Here is a 26,575-nt window from a genome sequence, read left to right as displayed (position 1 = left end):
CATCAGGAAGAGCCGATAAACGCTGACCTGACACCAACCCTCGAAAGGTCGACAGGGCCGCAAGATGAACCCGGAGAGAAGACCAAGCCAGGCCTCTATCCAGGCCATCCTGCAAGAACTCTAGAATGTTAGGCAGAGAAGCGCGAAAAGAGGTCACTCCCCGCGCCCGACACCATTCCTCAAAGAGACGCCAAACCCGCACATAAGCCCGAGAGGTAGAAAGCCTCCGGGACCCCAACAGTGTAGCGATCACCTTGTCTGAATATCCCTTCTTGCTAAGGCGACCCCTTTCAAGAGCCACGCCGTAAGACAGAAGAGAGACGGGTCGAACAAGGGAATGGGACCCTGCATCAGAAGGTCGTCCGAGAGAGGCAGAGGAAGAGGAACCGCCACCAGGTGCCTCACCAGATCCGCATACCACGGACGTCGAGGCCAATCCGGAGCCACCAGCACCACCAAACCCGGATGGTGAACAATGCGAAGAAGCACTCTGCCCACCAGCGGCCAAGGAGGGAACACATACAACAGCCCCTCCGTTGGCCACGGCTGGACCAGAGCATCCAGACCCTCGGCCAGCCCTTCCCTGCGACGACTGAAGAAGCGGGGCACTTTGGCGTTGCCACTCGTGGCCATCAGGTCCATCAGGGGCTGCCCCCAATCTTGCACTATCAACCGAAACGCTCCGGCGCCGAGAAACCACTCTCCTGGATCCAGGAAGTGACGACTGAGGAAGTCTGCCTGAACATTTTCTACCCCGGCTATATGAGAAGCCGAGAGGTCCAGAAGATGGGACTCCGCCCAAACCATGAGCCGAGCCGCCTCCTGCGCCACAGGAGTGCTCTTGGTGCCCCCCTGACGATTGACATAAGCCACCGCCGTGGCATTGTCCGACAGGACTCTGACCGACTTGCCCAGCAAAAGGGAGTGGAAAGCTAACAGCGCCAGCCTGACCGCTCTGGTCTCCAACTCGTTGATCGACCAGGAGGCCTCCTCCGCGGACCAGGTGCCCCGAGCTGAGTGGCCCATAAACTGAGCCCCCCAACCGAGGAGACTCGCATCCGTAAGGAGCACCGTCCACTGCGGGAGATCCAGACCCACCCCCTGAACCAGGTGAGGGGTCCGGAGCCACCAGCGCAGACTGCAGCGCGCCAAGCCTCGCAGGGGAACCGGAACATCCAAATCTTGCCTCCGGGGAGACCACCTCCGGAGCAGAGCATACTGAAGAGGACGCATGTGGGCCCGCGCCCACCTCACCACGTCCAGGGACGCCGCCATTGACCCCAGGACTTGGAGGAAATCTCGCGCCCGAGGACCCCGGGACGCCAAAAGCAGGCGAATCTGAGATTGCAATTTGCTCACCCGGGCCTCTGGAAGGAAGACCTTCCCCAAGGAGATGTCGAACATAACCCCAAGGCACTCCAGACGCTGAGCCGGGACCAACCGACTCTTGGAAAGGTTGACCACCCAGCCCAGCGACCGGAGAAACTCCACCACCCGAGCCGTAACCCGGGAGCTCTCCTGCAACGACTTTGCCCGAATCAACCAGTCGTCCAGGTAGGGGTGAACCAGGATGCCCACCGACCGCAAGGCTGCCGCGACGACCACCATTACCGTGGTGAACGTCCGAGGAGCCGTGGCCAGACCAAAGGGAAGCGCACCGAACTGAAAGTGCCGCCCCAAGATCGCAAAGCGAAGGAAGTGCTGATGAGAGGCCCGAATTGGAACCTGCAAGTAGGCCTCCGTCAGATCGAGAGACGTAAGAAACTCCCCCGGCTGAACCGCCAGAATGACCGACCGCAGCGTTTCCATGCGGAAAGACGGAATCTTGAGAGCTCTGTTGACCCCTTTCAAATCCAGGATGGGCCGAAAGGTCCCCTCCTTTATGGCCACCACAAAGTAAATGGAGTACCTGCCGGTGCCCCACTCCGTAGGGGACACCGGCACCACTGCCTCGAGATCTAGCAAACGCTGAAGGGTCTGACGAAAAGCCTGCGTCTTCCATGGAGTCTGACATGGAGAAGCGAGGAAAAGGTCCGGCAGAGAGCGGGTAAACTCCAGAGCGTAACCGTCCCGCACCACCTCAAGGACCCACTGATCGGACGCGATCTCGGCCCATTTGGGGAAAAATTTGCGCAGCCGGGCCCCCACCGGAACCAAAGGGGGCGCCGGCAAGGAGTCATTGCGCAGGACGGGAAGCGGGGGAACCGGCGGAGGGATTCCCTGCCCCCCGACGGGCCCCCCGAAAGGGCTGCATGCGCTGGAAGAACCGACCCCGGGAAAAACCCTGAGCCGGGAAAGAAGCAGCCCCACGCCCCGGGCGATACTTGCGAAATTCCCGCAAACGCCCCCGGGCAGCCCCACACCTAGACGCAGGGCGGGCACGGTCCTCAGGCAGACGGGGCACCTTCGAGTCCGTCAGAGTCTGAATCAACTCATCTAATTCCTCTCCAAACAAAAAGACCCCCTAAAGGGAACTTTAGTAAACTTAGCTTTGGACGCAGAATCCGCCGCCCAAGCGCGCAGCCACAAAATACGCCGCGCGGCCATGCCATAGACTTAGCCGAAATCCGCACCAAGTCATAAAGAGCATCTGAGAGGAACGAGGCAGCCATCGCAATCTTCGCTACCTCCTGATCCACTAGAGACCAGTCATCAGACTCCCGATCCAGGACACGCTCAGCCCACCGAAACACGGCGTGAGCGACTAGCTCCCCACAAACAGCCGCCTGGACCCCAAAGGCAGAGACATCAAAAACATACTTAAGAAGAGTCTCTAACGCACGCGCCTCCGAGACCCTAAGAGCAGAACCGTCCATAACAGGCACGGTATGCCGCTTAGGAAGTGCCGAGACCACCGCGTTCCCCATTGGCGAAATTAAGGTAGCCCTACCTCCCTCCGGGACGGGATACCCAAGAGCCAAGGCGCACACCCGAGTTCAGGCCGGCCGCGAGTGCCTCGCGGCTGGACTAAAATTGTGGCCTACTCCCCCGGAGAAGGGCACAATTGCTCCAGACGCGACCTAGCTATAAAAAAAGTGCTGGTTACATGAAAAAATACAGTAAAATACAGTTTTCTTAAAGGGAAACAACCCTTCAGACCAGCACTACCTCAGGATTTTTTATTTATTTATTTTTTTTTTTTTTACAGAACAGACTCCACAGGCTCTCGAAGCAATATGCCTTGCTTGACTTAGGGGGCAAGGCTTACTGCTGAGGCTCCTCTAAAAAAATGTGGGGAGGTGGAGGAAGTGGGGGGAGGGACCCCGCTCGTGACCCGCAGGGTTTGACACCCCCGAGGTCGGACGGACCCCCAAACAGGGCCCGACCAAGCTCCGTCCGGCCAAAAACAGGGACAATAAACCCCTAAACAAATTCCAACAGCCCTACCAAGAGAGATGGGTACAGATCACTCAACACCTGCTGGAGACTGAAAGAAGACTGAGGGAAATAGAGAAGGGAGGATAGTATATACTGTCCCAAAGTTTTGTTTTCAGTCTCCACCTGCTGGTCATGATTAGATATATACCCATTCGTAAAGTTAACCTCTACTGGTCTGGAGAGTGCTAAAGAAAATACAGTTTTCTTAAAGGGAAACAACCCTTCAGACCAGCACTACCTCAGGATTTTTTATTTATTTTTTTTTTTTTTTTTTACAGAACAGACTCCACAGGCTCTCGAAGCAATATGCCTTGCTTGACTTAGGGGGCAAGGCTTACTGCTGAGGCTCCTCTAAAAAAATGTGGGGAGGTGGAGGAAGTGGGGGGAGGGACCCCGCTCGTGACCCGCCGGGTTTGACACCCCCGAGGTCGGACGGACCCCCAAACAGGGCCCGACCAAGCTCCGTCCGGCCAAAAACAGGGACAATAAACCCCTAAACAAATTCCAACAGCCCTACCAAGAGAGATGGGTACAGATCACTCAACACCTGCTGGAGACTGAAAGAAGACTGAGGGAAATAGAGAAGGGAGGATAGTATATACTGTCCCAAAGTTTTGTTTTCAGTCTCCACCTGCTGGTCATGATTAGATATATACCCATTCGTAAAGTTAACCTCTACTGGTCTGGAGAGTGCTAAAGAAGAAGCTATTTTATCAAATCAACTTTTGATCATAGGCTCTACGGATCATCTCCGTTTCACTTTAAACAGAGCTTCATCAGAAGGTATAAAGCCAAATGATAAATTGATCTCATTGCTCACTGCCTCTGAAGACGTGGTTCCCAACGCAGCTGTTACTGCTGCTCACTCACTCAGCATGCTGCTAATATTTACATAAGCAAGTTTAATAAATAGTACCGATAGCTTACAGGGAGATTACTGAAACCAGCGTTAGCTTGCATCAGGCAGTTTTGACTAAGATTTGCTTTAAAGTTTTAACTGCTACAAGCGCTTGAGGTTTCTTCATCCCCTGGGTTTCGGTTGAATGGTACATATAAGCCTATAGTTAGAGCAACTAAAGAAAAATTGAAGAAGGGAATCATTTGCTTTGAATATTGCTGTAAGGAAAAAGAAATAATTGATAAAAAAGAAAATATGTCATTCTCATTCCCGTCATTTTGTGATTAGGGAAATTTGTTTTGTAACATTTCGTGAGGATGTGATATAATGATACACAACAGCAATAAAACATTAAAACAAAGAAATTTCTTGTCTAGCAAAAAAAAACCAAAAACATTAAATCCAAGTTCTCCTATAAACCTGGCCCATACTATTCTCATATTTTAAATGGTCAGAAACAGATATTATTTTCAAGAACATGCATCAGTATCTGTCCATAAAATGATCTGATAAATGACACAAAAATATAAGTAAAAAAACAAAAAGGTCAGTGTTTTTTTTTTCTATTTTATACACCAGCTTCAGTAGTTAAAAAAAAACAACTGGATATTCAGTACCACTGTCCTCATAGTAGCAGGTGCTAAATATTTCAAAAAGACAAGCCACTGTCGGAACTTATCCGGAAATTGGCAACATTCGGTCTGCTATCAATGTTCCTTCTAAGCTGTGCAAGTGCGCACATGGGGCAGAAAGGAAGCACGCAAATGCCTAGCAACCAGGTACACAAAATGGTTGCTAGCTTTATTGTGAACATAGGCTATACTGCACACATCGAGTCAAGGGTGAAAACTTGCTCACAAAATAATTTTCACATGCACAATGGACCAGCAGAAACTACTACTTATCACTTGGATAACGCTCCTTTCAGTTTGGACCACTGTTTTTCCACTTCTCTTACATCTTCCTATCCTATCAGCAATTTCTTCAGGTACTCCCTCATTTTACTGAAGTCCACACGTTTGAAATCCAGGACTTTGGAGTTCTGTGTGGCCACCCTCCACTTTAGCTGTTATTTCAAATCAAACCCTTTGGTGATCACTACCGCCCAGGTGGGCACCAACTCAGATGCTAGAGATGCTTTCCCCATTTCTGTGCACCAGATCCAGCATCGCTTCTTCCCTCGTGGGTTCTGTCACCATTTGCCTGAGGGAAGCATTTTGAAAGGCATCCACAATTTTTCTGCTTCTTTTCGATTCTACAGACAGAACTTTCAAATCCACATTCGGCAGGTTAAAATCACCCACCAGTAGCACCTCCCCTTTCTTCCCCAACTTCTGGATATCTTAGATAACCCGATTAGATTTGTGGATAAGCGGGATTATAAATAATTTTAAATATCTGCAACCAGATCTTTTCAAGTTGCTCCGATTGTGTCGTAAGTCTATAGGCAACACCCGGAAAGCCAGACCCCCTCCGGACCCCCCCCCCCAACTAACCTCCCTCCTCCAACTAACCTTTAAATGTTGGTCGGCTGGACGGGTCTTGCTGCCATCCAGCCGACAGGTCCGCCTCGTGGAAATGAGACGGGCCTGCCCCTTCCCCGCTAAATCTAAGGCCTGATTGGCCCAGGCTCTAGAAGCCTGGACCAATCAGGCCTTAGGCATAGCGGGTCCGCCCATCCCCACTAATCCTAAGGCCTGATTGGCCCAGGTGCCTATGTTCCGGCAGGAGGAGTTTGGCATCCTCCTGCCGGTGATGGGACAGGTGGCCGCGGCCGCTATACTTATTGCAGCAGGGAGATCTCTTGCCGCGAGAAGTATAGTGGCCGCATCTACTTACAATGTAGACCAGCATTTTGCTGGCCTACATTTTAAGCATCTTTTTCCCTACTAGGGAGACGCGTAGGGCTGCCTAGGTTCGCCTAAGGCCCTTAGGCAAGCTTAGGCGTCTTGCAGGCCTCTCTAGGCTCCCAGAGGCGCCTTCAATATAGGCGGAGCATTTTTTAAAAAAACGTGCATCCCGATTGGCTGATTAGACAGCTGTAGGACGCCTACAGCTGCCTAAAATCGGGACACACTTTGCAGAATCAGGGCCTAAATGCATAGAAACATATCGCCTACATTTCTCAGCAAGGATTCTTTTTCCTGCCATATTAAGATGAACATATTAAGAGCACAAAACTGTGGTATAAGTGAAATCATCAGAAGCGTTAAAAAGACAGAGAAGAACTAATGCTGCAGGAGCCATTAGCCTCTCACCCCACATAGTAACATAGTAAATGACGGCAGATAAAGACCCGAATGGTCCATCCAGTCTGCTCAACCTTACCCTCTCTTTAAATTACTGCGCTTAGGTTCACCTGCTGAAGTCTCACTTCAGCCCATCTAAACCATCCCTGCTGTCGAAGCCCTCCCCCTAGCCCATCCTCAACCAAATGGCCATATAAGGACGAACACGACAGAATCGTCAATAGCTACTGAACATTCTAGGAATTGCAAGCTGAATTCCTTCCTTCCATATAAAAAGACCACGTGCCCAGTACCCGAGACAATTTACAGTAAGTAGATCAAGAGGACTGTGCTGCTGAACATTCTCTCTGCCCTCCACAACAGTCCATAGTTATGCCCGGGGTAGTGTGGGACAGAGTCTGGTGAGAGCTTGGAGTTATAATAGTTCTAAACTTTGCCTGGCAAGATATGTGGGTACAGCATTGAATAGTCAACTGCACCTGCCTGCAAAAGTTCCAGATGCCTCCACTGACCCTGACATTCATACTGGTACCTGAATATGGCCCAGTATTGAATATTTGGGCCTATTCTTTTTCAATGAGCATTACTTTGCACTTGTCCACATTAAATTTCATCTGCCATTTAGATGCTCAGTCTTCCAAGATCCTTCTGCATTTCTCAACGTTGAATACATAGTAACATAGTAGATGACGGCAGATAAAGACCCGAATGGTCCATCCAGTCTGCCCAATCTGATTCAATTTAAATTATTATTATTATTTTTTTTTCTTCTTAGCTATTTCTGGGCGAGAATCCAAAGCTTTACCCGGTACTGTGTTTGGGTTCCAACTGCCGAAATCTCTGTTAAGACTTACTCCAGCCCATCTACACCCTCCCAGCCATTGAAGCCCTCCCCTGCCCATCCTCCTCCAAACGGCCATGCACAGATAGTTTTGTGTCATCTGCAAATTTGATCAGTCACTTGTTCCTATTTCCAGATCATGTATAAATATGTTATAAAGCACTACTCGTAGTCTTAGTACAGATTCCTGTGGCACTCCGCTGTTCATCTTCTTCCACTGACAGCATTGCCCATTTCTCTTTAAATAATAATAATTTTATTTTTTATATACCGCCTAACCAGGAATGGTTCTAGGCGGTTCACAACAAATAAAAACTGATCATACAGCGAAGAATACAATTTAAAATGGAAATACATCAGATAATAAAACATAAGAAATACATAAAATTTAAAAAAGGCGACAGAATACAATTAGGATACAAATTTATCAAATAATTGGGTCTTCAATAATTTCCTAAAATCAAGATAGGAGGCAGCTCCTAGCATAATTTTTACAAGCCTGAAAAGAGACTAAGGGCTCCATTAACAAATCTGCGCTAGGGCCTGAACGTGCGGAATAGCACATGCTAAATTGCCCCGCGCACTAGCCGCTACCGCCTCCTTTTGGGCAGGCGGTAGATTTTCAGCTAGCGCGCGCTAATCCGAGGTGTACGTTAAAAACACTAGCGCACCTTTGTAAAAAGAGCCCTAAGAGATTCGTGTATGAGCCCAAACTAAGGTACAAGAGGGGTGGTTGTGGTGCGAAGGTAGGGTGTTTAGAATTCAAAATGGAGAAGAGATGTCCATGGCTGCAGTGGCAACCTCTGCTGGGGCAAAGAAAGTGCTTAAAGGGTCCGCGCTTGTGTAGCACACATCAGACTTACACACATAATGGACAGTAAAATGCTTCTTGGAGTTTACAATCTAGTCAAGATGGACGTAAAAAGGCAGACGATAGAAGAAAAGAAATAGGAAGCTTTGAACTAAGACAACAGGGCTTTAAGTCAGGGGAACTTCTGACCTACTGAAAGCCATTCTGGGATGGAATAAGAGGAGGAAAACAAAAGAAAAATATGTTGATCCATTCCTTTCTAGGCACATGCTGAGGACTGACCTCTGTGCATTTAAAAATGTAAGATTTCTCCTTGTATCTATAAAGATAAAATTCTGTATAAAAAAATAAATCTCTTAAAGGTCCAAAATACTTTTAAAGAAATGCAGTTTAAAAATCACAAAATTTATAGAAAGAATCAGTATGCTTACCAATATTAAGAGGTAGAACACAGTAAGCTGAATCAGCTGCTGTAGGTTTGAATTCTAGTGCAGGTTTCTCAAGCCGAAGAATATGAGAAAAAATGTACTGATGCAGCCTTGTGATGAGTTCAAGCTGCTGCAAGGACAACGCAAAACCAGCCTTCTTCAGCTCAATAGATATAGTAACTTCTCCAGAGCGGGTGTACACAGGAAAGTGAGGGATCTAGGGAAAAAGATATCACAAAGATCAGTTAAATTTAATAAAGTGAAAAACAGGAAGGCAAGAGGCACCCTCAGAAAACTCAAGACAAAAATGATAGCAGATAGAGACTACTCAGTCTATCCTTCTATACCAATTACTATACTTGAATATAAACCAAGATTTTTTGGCCAAAAAATTGGTTTAAATATGGGGGTTCTCTGTTTATATTCGGGCCTCGCCCCCAGACTTGTTGCAGGTCTCCACTGGACTGCCAGGCTCTGCACCCTGTTCCCCCTCCCGGCCCTGTCCATTGCACCTCCTCTCTGGCAATATCCTGCATGCCTCCCTGCCTTCCGTATGACCCGCGTGCCTGGAATCCCTGGTGGTCCAGAGGTATAGCAGGCAAGAGCAAGCTTTCCGTACTCCTGCCCCACTGCTAAGCTGATCACTGCTGTGAGTTCTGGCTTCAGCTGTACAGAGCAGAAGCGCACTTTGGGTGCTGCTGTTCGGTGCTGAGCAGCTTTCTGAATGCCTGAGGTGAATCTCACGAGACTTTATGGGAGCCATTCAGAAAGCTGCTCAGCACCAAACAGCAGCGCCCAAAGCGAGCTCCTGCTTGGTACAGCTGAACTGCCACAACTCAGGGCAGTGACCAGCTCGGCAGCGGGGCAGAAGCGTGGAAAGCTCGCACCTGCTCGCTACACCTCTGGACTACCAGGGATGCCAGGTACGCAGGTCATACAGAAGGCGCAGCGGAATGCAGGATATCAGCAGAGAGGAGGTACAATGGCCATGGTAGGGAGGGGGACAGGGTGGAGAACCTAGCAGGGGAGGGAAGGGGGCTAGGTGCGGTGCCTGGCAGGGAGGGGGTTGGGTGCAGAACCTGACAGGGGAGGGAAGGAGGGGACGCTGGGTGCAGATCCTGGCAGGGCAGTTGAATATTAAGCCGCCCGTCTTATATTCGAATCAACCTTTTTTTTTTTTCCCCCTCCTTTGGGGGGGGAAAATGGGAGTCTCGACTTATATTTGAATCGATTTATATTTGAGTATATACGGTACTTAAGCTCTACAATTGTTTCCTCTCCCTTACAGATTTCTCTATGCTTGCCCCAAGTTTTCTTGGCTTTTGATGCAGTCCTCCTCTCCATTACCTCTGCTTGGAGGCTATTTCATGCATCCATTGCCTTTTCTGTGGAAATATTTAATTAGATTAATTTTGAGTCCACCACCTTTCACTTTCATCCCCTCTCATGCCAGAGTTTTCTTTCAACTGTGATAGGCACTCATCCTGTACATTTAAACCACTGAGGCATTTGAATGTCTCTTGTCATATCTCCCCTCTCTTGTCGTTCTTATTTGTTGATACTCCTGTTCGAAGTCTTGTTTGTTTTCTCTATATAGTTCTTAGTTCTGCTTGGCTAGTTGGCAGACTGAGAGGGAGGGGTCACATGATATGTACAGTTCCAAAGTTTTATCTCAGTCTCCACCTGCTGGTCATGATGAGATATATGCTCACTTGTAAGATTAATCCTATGCTGGTCTGGAGAGTTGCTAAAGAATTTTTTTTTGTGGACCTTGCCTTCTTTTTTGTTTCTTCCAAAGTCAACATACTGAGATCTTTAAGTATGTCCCCATATGTTTTATGACAAAGACCACTAACCATTTTAGGAGCCACCCTCTAGGCTAACTCCATCCTGTTCACAGCCAAAATTGTGCACAGCACTCCAAATGAGGTCCTGCCAGAGGCTATGTTACCTCCTTCAATCAACATAACTATCAGCAGAATTAGACTCTAATTACAGTATAAAGCTGCTAAAATACTTTTCTCCAGTACAAAGTTAGTGTTGTTTTAACCATATAATTTGACAAAGGGAAAAGATGTAATTTAAGTAATGAATGGATAGATTCAGGAGAATAAATCTGCCCAACACAGACCAAAGACAACCTTTCTAAGGCCTCCAGATTATCTACATTTGTATAATACCACTGTTCCCCCCTTTCCTATCTCCACTGGAGCCGGTCATAAAGACTGGCCACTCAAACCAACAGTCAGATTCGGCACCCTGGAAATGGTTTTACTATAATACCCATGTATGTTTTTATTGTTTGTATTAGAATCCACATAGAATCTAGGATACCAGGTGTATGTTGACCATAAAAGGTTAATTCTATACATTACTAGGCACTAACATATATATATATACTCAGGGCTTAATTCTCTAAACACACGTCCCGATTGCAGGTGGCAGTAGGCGTACTACCGTCATCTAGCAGACAATCGGAACACACATTTAAAAAAAAAAAAGTCTCAGAGGCAATATGTCTACATTGTAGGCCTCTGTAGCGTGTCTACAGAGATGCGTACCCATGCTTATGCATGCCCAAGGCGGGGCGTGGTTTTGACTGGAAGTGGCTTTAGGCGGGCTCAAGCATTGGTACATGTCTCTATAAGCATCTATTTGGGAGTGTAGACACGATTCTGAATAGGACGCCAAAGTGTGATTGACTCACGATTGGTGGTCACTTCTTAGGTGGCTGCTGATATCGGCATCCTATGCAGAATCAAGCCCTCATTGTGCACAGCACACAAATATTTAGAATAATAGTAAGCACCATTCTGTAAATATGTGACTATCTTGCACAGCATACATTTGCAAGAGAGGGAGAACAGAGGGGCGGAGCATGGGTGAAACTCCCATTTACATACATTTAGGTGCCTACAGTTATGCAACTCTATGGCAGGTGTAGTGCAGACGTCTAAATGTTAGCTTGCTGAAAATAAGTTACGCTAGTATTCTATACTGAAAACTAAGCAGCTAGGGTCTCATTATAGAACAGGCCCATAATGCCCACCCTTGAAATGCCCAGTTATAGAATTTCCCCCTAAATGCCAAATTAAATTAAATTAATAAATAAATAAAAACAGTCTGCATATCGTAAATGTCAAGTGACAGCATTGCAAATGGTTTTAAGCAGGGCTGTGGAGTCGGAGTTGAGGAGTCGGAAGAAATTTCAGGTACCTGGAGTCGGAGTCAGAAGTACAAAAAACTGAGGAGTCGGAGTCAGAACATTTATCTACCAACTCCATTTTTGAACTTGGCATACCAATCACGAGCTATAGCACCCACTATATACACAGCACAAATGTTGCGAGCAGCTTCTGCGGCCTTAGAACCTTGATTAAAAGCAAAAAGAAGGTGGTGTCGAAAATGCTCATTTCTCTCAACCTGACATTCCATTTTAACGATCTGAAAATTAACCAGTGCTGTGGAGTCGGAGTCGAGGAGTCGGAGGAAATTTCGGGTACTGGAGTCGGAGTCTGAAGTACAAAAAACTGAGGAGTCGGAGTCGGAACATTTATCTACTGACTCCACAGCCCTGGTTTTAAGATCCCCCCCACTAGTATCCAAGATGCCATATAAATATTTTATAATGCACTCTGCCCATTTTGATTCTTGCTTATTTACTGAGATTGATTGAAATTTTAGTTATCTCGGAATGGATCAGCTGAAAAAAAAAAAAAAGTTGTTTATAAAGGGACAGATGTTGCTAAACTAAACCTAAGGAAGCATTTGTGCAGAATAAGATGCATTGAGTATAAAGAATAGTCATACTGGGTCAGACCAATAGTCCATCTAGCCTAGTATCCTGTTCCCAATAATGGTCAATCCAGGTCACAAGCACCTGGCAGAGTGTCAGGTCAAAAGCGCGCCGGGACAAAGGCACGCGCAGACAATTGAGCGCAGCGCGGAGGCGCGCGCCGCTGAAAATTACTGTTTTTAGGGCTCTGATGGGGATCATGGGGGGGACCCCCCACACTTTACTTAATAGAGATCGCGCCGCGTTGTGGGGGCGTTGTGAGGTGTTTGGGGGGTTGTAACCCCCCACATTTTACTGAAAACTTCACTTTTTCCCTATTTTTAGGGAAAAAGTTAAGTTTACAGTAAAACGTGGAGGGTTACAACCCCCCAAATCCCCCACAACACTGGCGCGATCTCTATTAAGTAAACTGGGAGGGCTCCCCAACAAAACCCCCCGTCGGAGCCCCTAAAAACTGTAATTTTCTTCGGCGCGCGCCTCCGTCTTGCGCTCAGTTGTCGGCGCGCGCCTTTGCTTTTCGCGGGGTTGTCTATGAACCCCTGGCAGAAACTCAAGTAGTTGCAACATTCCATATAGAATCCCAGAGAGTAGCAATATTCTATGCTACCCATCCAGGGCAAGCAGCGGCTTCCCCCATGTCTGTCTCCATAGTAGACTATGGACTTTTCCTCTAGGAACTTATCCAAACCTTTTTTACATCTATGCTAACTGCTGTTACCATATCCCCTGGCAACAAGTTCTTTAAGTGAAACAATATTTATTTCCATGTAACTTCACCGAGTATCCTCTAGTTTTTGTTTTTTACTCTTTCAAAAATTACAAAGATTCACTTTTACCTATTCTACACCACTCCAGGTTTTGAAGATTTCAGCCATCAGCCATCTCTTTTCCAATTTGAAGAACCATAACCTCTTTAGCCTTTCCCTATACGAGAGAAGTTCCTTCCCCTCATTTTGGTTGCTCTTCTCTGAATTGTTTCTACTTCTGCTATATCTTTTTTTGATTTACGGTGACCAGAACTGAATGCAATACAGAGGCATTATAATATTGTTAGTCTTATTCACCATCCCTTTCCTAATAATTCCTAGCATCTGTCTCGTCTGCTTACAGCATCCGATGGTGCACTTGCCCTTGAAAGCTTCTGCTTCAACAGATCTGTTAATAAGGTGCCATTAATCTGTGTCATCATATCAAATACCGTGAATAAAATTTAAAAAAATGTTCCTGTGGAGTGCAAAGCTTTTTCTAACAGAGCCTTTGATTAGTAGATTTTATACCCAAGTTGGACTCCTTGATAAGCGAGTACATGCATCAATGCCTAGTGCAGGATTTAAAAGAAGTTTCTCCCTCTCACTGCTTTATAGTTGCTGTTGATGCTAATCCAAGTTTAGCACTTGATATACTGCAATGGAAGTACATCTATGTGGTTTACTTAGAAAACTAAATAAAACACAATTAAAATTAAGTAGGTAAAGCTAGAACTACAATATGAATAGTAAAGATGAGAAAGTCAAGAGATATATAGAGTTACACTTCTCCCTCCGTATTCGCGGTTTGAGCATTCAAGGTTTCGATTATTCGCAGTTTCTAGTTTGCAGGCTCCTCCCCCCCAATTACGTCTGCTTGCATAGAGAAATCGCTGATTCCAAGCGTTTACGGAGAAAATTGCTGATTCCCAGCACTTTCTTCACCATGTTTTGCCTCTCCTTCAGGAACAGGCCAGTTCTCCCACCATGTTATTCGCAGTTTGACCACATTCACGATAGTTTTTACTAGAAAACAGCGAACAACATAGGAAAAAGTTATTCACGTTTTTTCTGTATTCACGGGTCTGTTAATCCCCTATCACAGCGAATACAGAGGGAGAAGTGTAAAAGCTGATTTTGCACTCCTTGTTTTTGACTGGTCTCCATATTACCAATCATTGATTAAATGTATCTGGAAATAGGAAGTTTTTTAATAATGTTTTAAAGCGTTCAAGATTGTGTTCTGTTCGAATGTAATTTGGAAGAGCATTCCAGGGTTGGGGGGGACAATGACTGCAAAAGAACGATCTCTAGTGGATGAATACACAATTTGCCTAATTGATGGGATCACTAAAAGGTTTTGCTATAAAGGACGAAGTGTACATATTGATGAGTAAGGTTTTAGATATTTATCTAGGTATGGTGGTGACCGACTATAACTTGTTTTGAAGACCAGAAGTATAATTTTATAAGCTAGAACAGGTGAAAACAGAGGGCAGCAATGCACCTGAGGTATGGGTTTGGCCGTCAAGATTCCGAAGCATCTGGTGGAATCTTCAGGAGGATAGAGTTTCCGTCTTCTGAAGTTAAGCTCGTCAGGCAGAGGAGTGCTTAACACCATTCCTATTACATACAAGTAACAGGGCTGATCAGGCTTGGGATAGCTAGCCCGCAAGCATTCTGGAATCTAGGAAAAGAAGCAAAGAACAGCACAGCACAATAACAAAGTTATTACAACAGCCAGTTTAGAAAGACTAACACCTCTTTACACATGTAAGCTGTCTGTTGCATGTTGCTCTGCGTGTAAGCTGTCTGGTGTGTGCATGTTGTTCTGGTCAACTTAAGAGGGCACCATGATACTCAGTTTAATGAGGGAAGCAAAAGTGTGGCACTCAGAAAAATTTGGCTAATAGAAGACCCATGGTAATAAGTATGCCAGGAAGAGGGGCAGAAATTAAATGTGTTTTTACCCCAACCTCACTTGTTCACTCCCTCCCTTTCCCCACTCCATTTTTATTGTAATCTACCCAATCCTTCTTTTCCTCATGTTTTCAAATTTGTTTGTTCAGTCAGAATCCTGTTGTTTCTGTTTTCTGTTCCCCCTTCTTCTTTTTTTTTTTCAAATAATGTTTTATTGTAAATCGCTTACATTTTAACCTTGGTTTTATATTTGCGATATAACAAATAAATTGAACTTGAACAAGAGTGTGTACTTGGGAGTAGGAAGGGGAAAAGTATACCTGTGCCAGGTTTGGTGAACAGTTCACAGATATATGCTAGTATAATAAACAGTATTCTTTGTATCAAACATCCTTTAGCATCCTGTCATAATACTGTGTTTGCCCGCAAATAAGACATACTCTGAAAATAAGCCCTAGCATGATTTTCGGGGTAGGTCTTACTATAAGCCCTACTCCATGGATTCGCCTGCAGCAGCGCTTTCCCCCACCTCATCTTTTCATCTCTCCCTCCTGTCCGAACCCCGACGACCACAAGACCTACATACCTCCCTCCACAGAGTAGCGTCGGAAGCACTCTAAATAGGCTGCTTCGTGGCCTTCTCTCGCCGGGGCATTCCATCTGCTGCATCACTGATGTCGTCATCAGCAAAGCTACAGTATCACCCACAGTCAGATGTAAGACATTAAAAATATAATCAATCCAAAATTGTTTCAATGCTATTCACACTCATTTAACTTTTTAGTTTTTTTACTTTTCTTCAGGCCTCAGATTAGCCATTAGGTGCCATGCATTTCTATGGTCACCAATCAAACTTATGGCAATGGCTTCCTCATTAGCCCCATTATGTGTATTTTTTTCATGTTTTTTCTTATTTAAAGTGCTCAGTGCTATTCTTAATATCGCAAATAACTTAATTCTTAAAAGTAATAAACTGTATGTAGATCAAGATGGTGCTACTAAGTCTGAAAAGGGGGGACTTTTCTTGAGACAGCCAGAAGGCGAGACATGTCGAATGACAGGTCCCTTCCCGATGAAACTATGAGACAAGACTGAATTAAGATAAGTCAATTAAGTTAGATTACTTTTAAGAATTAAGTTATTTGTGATATTAAGAATTAAGTTATTTGTGATATTAAGAATAGCACTGAGCACTTTAAATAAGAAAAAACATGAAAAAAATACACATAATGGGGCTAATGAGGAAGCCATTGCTATAAGTTTGATTGGTGACCATAGAAATGCATGGCACCTAATGGCTAATCTGAGACCTGAAGAAAAGTAAAAAAAACTAAAAAGTTAAATGAGTGTGAATGGCACTGAAACAATTTTGGAGTCATCAGCAAAGCGGCACACGGAAGGTCTCACAGTCGGTGGGGTTCGGATGGGAGGGCAGCGGGGATTTGGCTGCACGGTGGGGGTGGGGCTACTCAAGGGTTCTGCTGCAGCTGCACGGAAGGGAGGGATGGAAGCTGGGCAAGGGTTCTGCTGCGAGAGGGAGGGATAGAAAGATGCTGCAGAGAGAAGACACAAGGGATAGGTGAGAGAGGAGAAAAGATGCTGCACATGTGGGGGAGAGAAAGAAAAGAGGAAGAATTGGGGTGGAGGAGAGGAAGGGAGAGATGATCATTGTACATGAAAAAAATAAGATCTACCCCGAAAATAAGACCTAGTGCGTTTTTTGGGCCCAAAATTAATATGACACTGTCTTATTTTCGGGGAAACACGGCAGTGTACTGATCTGATCTGTATAATGGTGCTCCTGCTGATATTGCAGTTACCCTTACCCAACACAGAATCTTTTGGGTACCATGAAGTCTACTCATCCTAGTCCCATATAGTAAGTCAGAAGGGCATGCAAAAGACAGCGCTTGGATGTTGCAGGATACTCACGGCTTTGGTATAGCACTGCCTTCGCTTGGAGGAGCCTGGCCTCCCAGGCACACTAGTTTCTTCCTCATCATGCAAATCAAGCTCCTCCTCGTACTTCACGGTTTCTTTGCCAACTGGCATCAAGTGATCATCAAGCTCACCTATTTAAAATTAAAAAAAAAAAACAAAACAAAAACCACCACACAGAGACAAACAGAACTCTTGTTACTTCAGAAAAACTAAATTAGTCCAAGCCATCCTGAAATATAGCTTTCAGAATTTACTGATTATTCTCCGGCTAGTTCTTGCCTATAAAATCCCAGATAATATTACCCTGAACAAAGAAAAAAACAATTCTAACCGGAAATTACAGAAATACAGTGACAAATTGTGCATTTTAGAGAAATGAAAAAAAATTATTCCCAAAATAAAAAAATATCTTCCGCTTTTCAAATGAAATTAATTGGATGGTAGGCGCCTAGATCGGTAGGTGCCTACTAGAAAATAGTTATGGTTAGGGGTGGATCATGGGCGTGTTTTGGAGTTAGGTGCCAGTATTTAGGTTTAGAAAACCCTGGTATAAATAGGGTGTACCTAAGTTTTAGACGCCTACCGGCACATAAGTCCGCTTTTGGCACGGCTAGGCGCGATTCTATAAATGGCACCTAACTTAAGACTGACAGCCGCATTCCTAGACACCTATGTTTTAGGTGTCATTTGTAGAATCAATGGCCCTGCACCAACAACCCTAACCATAACAAACTTGGAAATAAACTACTAGGGGTGATAACAGACAGAGGCTGTACCATGTAACTACCAATTAACAAAAAAGTCCAGAAATCCTTAACAGTCATGAACACAATTCAGACTTCTGGTCCAGGCCCTAATCTTAGGACTCCTAGACTACTGCAACATGCTAACCCTCCCTTACTCTTTCAATTTCTACTGTATGCTTTTCAAAGCCCTAAATGGTGATGGACCAGCCTAATTGAAAAATCACCTAACTCGGAACAACTCATCCAGACCAAGGAGAACACAGACACCCTTTACTCACCCCCCCCCCCCCCAATTAAAGGCACACAGTGCAACAAAATGCACGACGGGCTACTGGCCACGCAAGCAGCGAAACTAGACAGCCACCTCTTCAAATTACTCTTCAGAAGAGAAATAAAAACCATGCTATTCAGGAAATTTATCAAGATAAACTCAATCACCTCATTCTTTCCCCAGTCCCTAAACATTCCAACCAAATAGCCATCTTGTAATCTTATTGGATATGGCCAGAACACCTCTTTTTGCAATCCGCCTAGAACCGCAAGGTATTGGCGGAATAAAAGACACCAATGTAATGTAATATAAAGTGTGCGGTAAGTACTATTCACCAACTGTAACAAAGTCCCTTCTCACTCTCCACATTCTCCCCACCCCTTATATTACGCAGTTAACGCGTGAAAGTACATGTGCTACCTTTCCATAACACGGCACTGACAGTGTGCTTTTGCTGTAGCTGTTGATGCGTGCAAATTCGCCTGTTAACAGCTTAACGCGCCTAGTAAAATGGCCCCTATGCGATAACTGCAAATTGCTGAGAATTTTCTTGTTTCAAATTAGAAAACAAAAATAAAACAAACATTAGCATCTGAGAAAGAAAATTGAGAAAAACTTGTTAAGAAACGAAATGGCTACTAGATAACCCCCTGAGGTTAGAAATCTTATGAAAGAAAGACAGACACATTAAACGGAACAGTTAAGACAAAATCATTTCTCTCTTTACTTTGCAGTTGTTATTTTAGAGAGAATTCAAGGGCACTTTTTTGCAAATACTCTTACCAATTTTGTGTAGTTTTTCACAGCAAATAAGGGCTACTACTCTTTCTGCTAGGGTGGCAGAGCTCATTGGAGGACCCTGGAAACAGAGTTGTAAACCTTTTAACACAGAGACACAAAAAAAATCCAAATGTTTCACTGCTTCACATTATAGAGCTAAAGCCCAAAACAACTGCATAAAATACCGATATTTAGTTCGATGCAAAGCCCCTCCATTAAAAAAAAAAACTAAAAAATTCTTTAAAAACAAATGAACAAAAAAAAAAAACCCCCTTGATGAATTTTCTTAATTTAAAGCAGAGGTGTCCAACCTTTTGGTTTCCCTGGGCCGCACTGGCTGAAAAAAATGTTTCTGGGGCCGCGCAAACGCTGGCTGCAGCAAGACAGAAGAGGGAGCCGGCAAGACAGTAAACACCCAGGGGCAGCAGAGGAAAACACTGCATCGCCCTCGACCGGGGCCACACAAAATGCTTCATGGGGCTGCATGCGGCTCTCGGGCCACAGGTTGAACACCCCTGATTTAAAGCTTTCACCCATCATCCCAAAATGAATTCCTAAAAGACTGCATGTGCTAAGGAAAATGAAACACACACCATAGCATCTGCAGGGCCACCGTCTTCTCCCACAGAGGTAAGACCTGTTTGTTGACTTCTAGTGTGTAAGTTAAGGGTGGTCTGGCAGCTGACCAAAAGCAGCACTCACTGACTGATCCCTTTACTACAGCAAAATTAAAACTGGTCAGAAGAGAAGCAATCATATAAAATACCCAAAGTGTTCACAATCAAACTTGTGTTAATCAAGTTACTGCCTATGGCTGTTTTTCTTCTCATTGCCTACTTACAAGGACCGGGGCTCGAAGAGGAGAGTTAATAGGCAGATAGAGGGTTGAGGAAAATGTCCCATCAGGCAGCTGCTGAGTTTTACATTTGGGAGCCAGGTGAGTAAATGGATCACTTGGTAATCTAGCACAGTATCTGTGAAGAAAGAAAAATACCCAGTGTTATAATAAACAAAGAAGAAAAACAGGATTGGAAAAGGTAAATAAGTGGCTCTATAAATTAATGATTGAACATTTTCCTCTCCATTTATTGGAAAGTTATTTGTATGGCTAACTAGCGATTTGTCCAGGTGAAGTGATTTGGATGAAAGCTGCACTCCTCAAAGCAGTGATGTACGTGCAAATTTTCACACTGCAAGTATAGATATGGACTTGTGAAAAGTCAAGGCAGCAAAAGAGCACAGGTAGACGTATATAACAGGCATACTTTCTAACCTCTGCCCACAGAAGGTACAGAATATACAAACAATTTCAATATGTGTACTTAGACAGTCTGCACAAAGCCACATTTTAAAACACAAACTCTGTACCAGGATTCTATACTCTATGAAGAAAATTTTGCTGTCAATATTGAATTCTTCTATAAGTTAATTCAAAACCCTACCAGGTTTGCTATACGCATCATACTACTCTGCTACATTTTTCTATTCACAGAAGTTGGTCACCACAATTTTTGGAGAGGCTGCATTCTGAAGATATTTTATAGAAATAACTCAGGTTTTTATACAATAGATTATATAATGACCCCTGCAGCACAAAAATGCCCTTGCACAAATTCACACCTGCTCCAAAGGAGTAAATGTGTATGTATATTCCATAAATACACAGGCACACGGCAACTCCAACCCTATTCTACCCAAACTATGCCTAGGAAAGAACTAATGTTATCTTGCAGTTATGTGTACTTTATGTGTGTATGAATCCAAACCATTCTATATGAGCCCTTTTTCTGTAGGGAGTGAGTGCCCTGATGTGGCTTTGTGCTAGTATTCCATAATGGCTCTGAAGCATCCTTAAGCTGTTATAGAATTGGTACTAAGGGCCAGATTCTATAAACGGCGCGATTTGCAATTTAAAAAAAACCCAAACAACTGCACTGTTTACAGAATCATGCCTAGCAGTGTCTGAGCAGACATAGGGCTAGATTCACAAAGCAAACCGATCGTGTACCGATCGGTTTGCGACCCCTTTACAAGCAAATTTCCCTCCGGCTCGATTCACTTACCTATCGACCATCCTCCGATCTGCGCATGCAAATGAGGGCAATGGCATGCAAAGTAGGCAGGGACGTGATTCACAAACCAAAACCCTGCAACACCGACTGGGCTGGCCGATCACAAATAAGCGATTGCTGAGGACCAGTCGTTCAAGCCCGGGCAGGCGGATGGGGGCATTCCTCCGATCGCTCCCATCTGCATATTGGGGCTTCGAGAATTCATCGGGCCCGATCAGACAGATTCATGAATCCAGCCCTTAGACATCCTAAACAGAGGCGCTGCTTCACTAAGCCAGCTTTTCACTCCCCTAATTTGGCAACGCCTATGTCAACCACACGCATTCTCTGCACATCATACCTATTTTTAAACAAAGGCATCCTTAGGCGTTGCTAGGCATCCTAAGAGTTTGACACCAAACTGTTAAATTGATTGATTAATGGGTGGTTTTGATTGGCTGAAAACCAGCATGTCAATTGCCATGTCGATTAAGCCAATTAAAAAAATAAAAATTGTAGCAGATCCCAAACTTAGGCGTCACTAGGCAGCTGAAATTAAGACAACTAGCAGTTGCCTACTGTAGGCACAGTTTATAGAATTCCCCAGTAAGTGCGCCCCTTTGTGGCACCCAAAATTACTCATTATTGGGAATGCTCACCACTCCCTTGCACCCACAGACCTTGCTCCTAAGGACCCAATATTTGAGGTATTGTGAAATACTTGACTATCTTGTATATTCCATCAAGCCTGTGGTGGTGGTGGTGGTGGTGGTGGGGGGGGGGGGGGGGGACCCTATTCCTAGCATAGGAATGCAGTTCTGTTACAAAAATCACCATGATAGAAAACCTGAGATTACCTATTGATGTGTCCAATAGCAGTATTAATTGTAACTCTTGGACTATTTTCATCAGGTCTTAGGACATATGGTGGGTAAACATCATCCTCCACAACGGGTTCTGCTTCTGTTTCACTGGGATCAATGGACTTCGAGCATTTGTTTCTCAAGATCTTAATGTTTTAAAACAAAATTGGAGAAAAACGAAATGTGTATGACAGACTTCTGGTGATAAGCTATACAGAAAATTCAATAACCTAGGCCAATTTTTGATACATACTTTTTCAATCGCTTTATATGTTTTCAGGTCTTCTTCAAAACTTTTGATTTTGTCCGAATCAGCTAGCATGATGTAATTTGAAATTGGAGCCCGTGCTCTTCCTTTGGATTGCACATAGGAGCGGTATTCTATAGGGAGGTCAAAATGGACCACCAAGTTGCATTTTGGTATGTCAACACCCTCTTCCACAATATTAGTTGCAATAAGTAAGTTGGTTTCATGTGCTCGAAATTTTCTAAGTACCTATGAGATAAAGTAATAATGAGTCATCAGATACAAAACGTTAGAAATTGTTAGTATTATTACAAGTACATGAGCATTACACATATTTGTGCGTATGTCTCTCTGACCTGGAGAAGAAAGGAAAGAGGCAATTAAACTAATGGGCAGACTGGATGGACCATTCAGGTCTTTATCTGCCATCATTTACTATGCTACTATGTTTAAGTAAAGTAGTACCCACACGGTCTGTTGGTATGAAAAGAATAATCAAATAAAATCAAGTGTAATGCTAAATCTAACTATCAGTTGTCACAGCCAAAAGATCTGAAAGGATGGATTTACTGTTTGAACAACAGGGTGACACTTTCCCAAAGTAACAGATTTTGCTGTGCTTCTTCACTGGGAGACTGTACACATAGCAACCGATAATAAAATATAGTTCAGTCACTAAGCATAACGATGAATATCAACCGATAAGAAAGCTATAGGGTTCAGCCACTAGGTTTCAAAGTAAAATTTACAACAACGAAAATGAAACGCACATTTGAATCACATAGGGCTAGATTCACTAACCTCCTTTCCGTGCCCGATTGCATGCAGGCCAATGAATTCACTAAAGGCCTGCATGCAAATGGGGACGATTGTTGGCACGCCCCTCCCCCCCCCCCAACAACCACACGGATCACTGGAGAGCGATCCTTGAGCATGCGCAAACCATCTCCCTAGACTGTAGATGGTCTGCGCATGTGCTGGTGGTCCTTTGTTCACGGTTTTTTCTTTTTCTTAACTATTTTCTTTAACTTCACGAGCTGAGGGGAAGGGCAGGCAAGTTGGGGCTGAGCAGGGCTGGAGAGTTGGGGCAGAGAGCAAAGAGCAGGGCAGCCAGAGCAGGAGAATCGGGGCAGAGAGCAGGACGGCCAGAGCAGGGTTTTAGCACAAGCGACTGGTCCTCACTAGTCGCTAGTTTTTTGATCGGCCAGCCAGTCGGTAAGTTTAGTGAATTGCATCCTTCCTGCTTTGCATGCCGATTCCCCTTCCTGCTTTGCATGCAAGGATCAGGATCGGAAGGTTAGTGAATCAGGTCAGAGGGAATCGGGTTGCAAAGGGTTCGCAAACTGATCGTGTACCAATCGGTTTGCGAGCCCTTTTTTTTGTGAAGTTCACAGCTCGCAAACCGATTGATACAAGATCAGTTTGCGAACCCTTTGCAACCCAATTGGTACACGATCAGTTTGCTTAGTGAATCTAGCCCTAAGAGGCCCAATAGAGATGTGGTGTGGAAGAATGGATGGGGAGGATGGCGGATGGCACCGGTGATGCTTCATGGAATTCTGTGACTTTGCTACACCATTACCGCAAATAAAATAGCCTGCCTATGGGGGGTGATGCAAGTTCAAAGCAAACAGGCATACTTTGAAAGAACAAGCAGGTTATAAAAGACACTTCGATCGTTCTTCAGTGTATTTATAAATAAGATTAAAGCCTTGTTACCTACAGTCTGTTTCAAAGCATCCTTGAAGCGCTTACAAAATACTGCAGCGCTATAAAAACACTGGCACAAAATGGAGGGTCTGGATTTAGCACATACGTTTTGCAGAAGCAGCTCAAGGCGAGTTATATTTCAGTACTGTAGGCATTACCTTGTCTCCAGAGAACTTACAATCTAAATTTGCACCAGAGGATAGAGAATGACACGGGGACAAATTTTTCCCCGTCCCGGCGAGTTCTTTTCCTGTCCCTGCAAGCTCTGTCCTCATCTGCACAAGCCTCAAACACTTGTACATTCCCTTACATTGTATCTTCGCTGTATATGTACAGTCTCTTACACTGTAAACCGCTCTGAACTGTTTGTGGTATTGCGGTATACAAAAATAAAATTATTATTATTATTATTTAAAATCATAAGTGTTCGTTGCTTGTGTGGTTAAGACAGGGCTTACAGGATTGGGGCAGGGACTTGATGGGGAAATTCAGTTCCTGAGGGGACAGGGAGGTTAAGTGGCTTGCCCAAGATCACTAGGAACAGTCCTTAGGTGCTATCAAATGTCCAGTGACTGAGAACCACATTCCAACTGAAATAAGCTATGTAATTGGTCACCAGGTTCATTCATGTGAATTAAATTAAAATGCTAACTTCTGGAAAGTAAAAGCTGTTCACTAGTATCATCAATACATTAAAAGACACACACAGTGTTGGCCATTATGGTTGGTACTGGTCCCTGTATATATGGATAAACATCCTTCTAAAATAATTGTGAAAATATTAAGGGGCTCATAATCGAAAGAGAAAAACGTCCAAAAACCGGCACTTGGACGATCATCAGTCAAAAATGTCCAAGTGCCGATAATAAAACCGGGTTTTGGACGCATTTAAAAACGACCTAGGCCTTCACAGTGCCGCTGAATGACCATCGCTAAACGGGGCGTTTCAGGAGGAGTGTCGAGGGCGGGATTTGGGCAGGACGTGGGCAGGCTTAGACTTAATTGTACTGCATGTATAACCGAAAGTTATACAGCATAGGATTGACGAACTTGGATGTTGTGACTTAGACCGTTTAAAACATGGTCTAAGTCACAAAAAACCACCAGATAAGCGCTGCAGACACAAACTACAGACCCCCCACCAACCCCATAAAATCATAATCACACCTTTAAAATTCAGCCTCCAGACCATCATCACCTGGCAGCCTGACATAGGAAAGCCTAGTCGACCTGCACAGAGGCAGCTTAGGTCGTCTTGGGGGTGGGTTAGGAACCCATGGAGAGGAGGACCCATGCCCATAAGCCACTGTAATCACTGTATTGCTGGTTAAACATGTGCACTCCCCTAAAAAAACCAAAACCCTTTTTGTACTGCCCTATAAGTGGCTTCTGCAGCCATAAGGGCTATTGGGGTGGTAGATAGGTGGGTCTAGGAGATTCTGGAAGTAGTTTGGGGGGCTCACCATGACCTATAAGGGAGCTGTAGTGAAATGAAGACATGGCACCCTTTTTGTGAAGTTCACAGCAGTGCCCCTGTAAGGTACCCCACTATTTAGGTGCCATGTCTGGGTGTTCAGTCCATCACTTTGTAGACCCCTCCCACATCCAAAAGGTCTGTTTCTAGGCGTTTTTTCCTTGGATGAAAAGTTGGACAAAAATGTGGTATAAAGATGGACGATTTAGCAGCAGGATGTATAGTTAGACAATTTTCGAAACGGAAAATAATTCTGGGCGTATTTTTTGAAAATGTGTCCTACGCTGTTTTTTTTACTTTGGACGACTTGCGACTTGGACGAAAACGGACTTAGACTTTCCTTTCGATTATGCCCCTCCACATATCTATGTTTGGCAATAAAAATACAATTTTTAAAAAGCACTTAAAGTAATCATATTTAAAATAGTTAATTTTTTGTTCTTTTTGTGTAACTAGTCTTAATACTGTGCAAAACAGAAAGCTTTTTTTAATCTTTAGGGGGAATTCAAAGGGCGTTAACGCATGCTAAACACTAAAGATGCCCATAAGAATACAGTGAGCATCTTTAGCATTTGACATGCGCTAATCAGCGTACGCTAATGCAGTAGCGCCCTTTGATGAAGTCCCCTCTCTTAATGGCATTAGCCCAAACTGCTGTAATACAACAATCAATCTATAGAACTAAATGGTTAATTAAATAGTTAAATATAAAAAGGCAGAACCATTCAAAGAACAACTTAAATTGTAGCAAATCTTTCTCTTCACTTTCTTAAAACAAGTGATACTGACAGGAACAAGCCTCAGAAAGCGGAGCAATTTATCTCATACTGGAATTTGACAACATCCTGCACCGATAAAAAATAGAAAAGACAAAAAAAAAAAAAAGTTAAAGAAATTTAATGAAATATTAAAATATTAAAATACTAAAATTTGATGAATTGTTTAAAAGTCAGGTTAAATTAAATAAGAAGATATTAATAAGAAAGTAATTAATTTAACTTGACTTTTAAACAATTCATCAAATTTTAGTATTTTAATATTTTAATATTTCATTAAATTTCTTTAACTTTTTTTTTTTTGTCTTTTCTATTTTTTATCGGTGCAGGATGTTGTCAAATTCCAGTATGAGATAAATTGCTCCACTTTCTGAGGCTTGTTCCTGTCAGTATCACTTGTTTTAAGAAAGTGAAGAGAAAGATTTGCTACAATTTAAGTTGTTCTTTGAATGGTTCTGTCTTTTTATAATTAGCCCAAACTGGTCATGTCTGAAAGGAATAATTAGAATAACTTTATAGGTAAATACAGTATACAGTATTCAACAGCAAAATCTGATGTGGTGTGTAGCGTGTTACAAGAAATAAAAATAAGAGGCGCCAGAGTGTATTTTTTGATGCTTCCAATCTTGATACTTTATTGTGAGAATTT

At 44.0% G+C, this 26,575-nt stretch overlaps 1 protein-coding gene across 1 annotated transcript in view; it reads right to left on the bottom strand.

Moving 5' to 3' along the window:
* DICER1 (dicer 1, ribonuclease III) overlaps nt 1-26,575 on the bottom strand; it is a 179,844-nt gene that overhangs the window by 80,863 nt on the left and 72,406 nt on the right. Inside the window, exons 11-17 of the mRNA XM_033953270.1 lie at nt 21,973-22,215; nt 21,714-21,865; nt 19,647-19,779; nt 18,809-18,884; nt 17,000-17,139; nt 14,655-14,834; nt 8,609-8,822 (exon numbers count right to left, since the gene is read on the bottom strand). Coding sequence (XP_033809161.1) covers nt 8,609-8,822; nt 14,655-14,834; nt 17,000-17,139; nt 18,809-18,884; nt 19,647-19,779; nt 21,714-21,865; nt 21,973-22,215 — 1,138 coding nt within the window. The remainder of the gene's footprint in view (nt 1-8,608; nt 8,823-14,654; nt 14,835-16,999; nt 17,140-18,808; nt 18,885-19,646; nt 19,780-21,713; nt 21,866-21,972; nt 22,216-26,575) is intronic.

The sequence above is a fragment of the Geotrypetes seraphini genome, chromosome 7, assembly GCF_902459505.1.
Source record: "Geotrypetes seraphini chromosome 7, aGeoSer1.1, whole genome shotgun sequence".
Classification (NCBI taxonomy): domain Eukaryota; kingdom Metazoa; phylum Chordata; class Amphibia; order Gymnophiona; family Dermophiidae; genus Geotrypetes; species Geotrypetes seraphini.
Note: the sequence above shows the minus strand (reverse complement) of the source record. Positions and strands in the feature narration are given on the sequence as shown.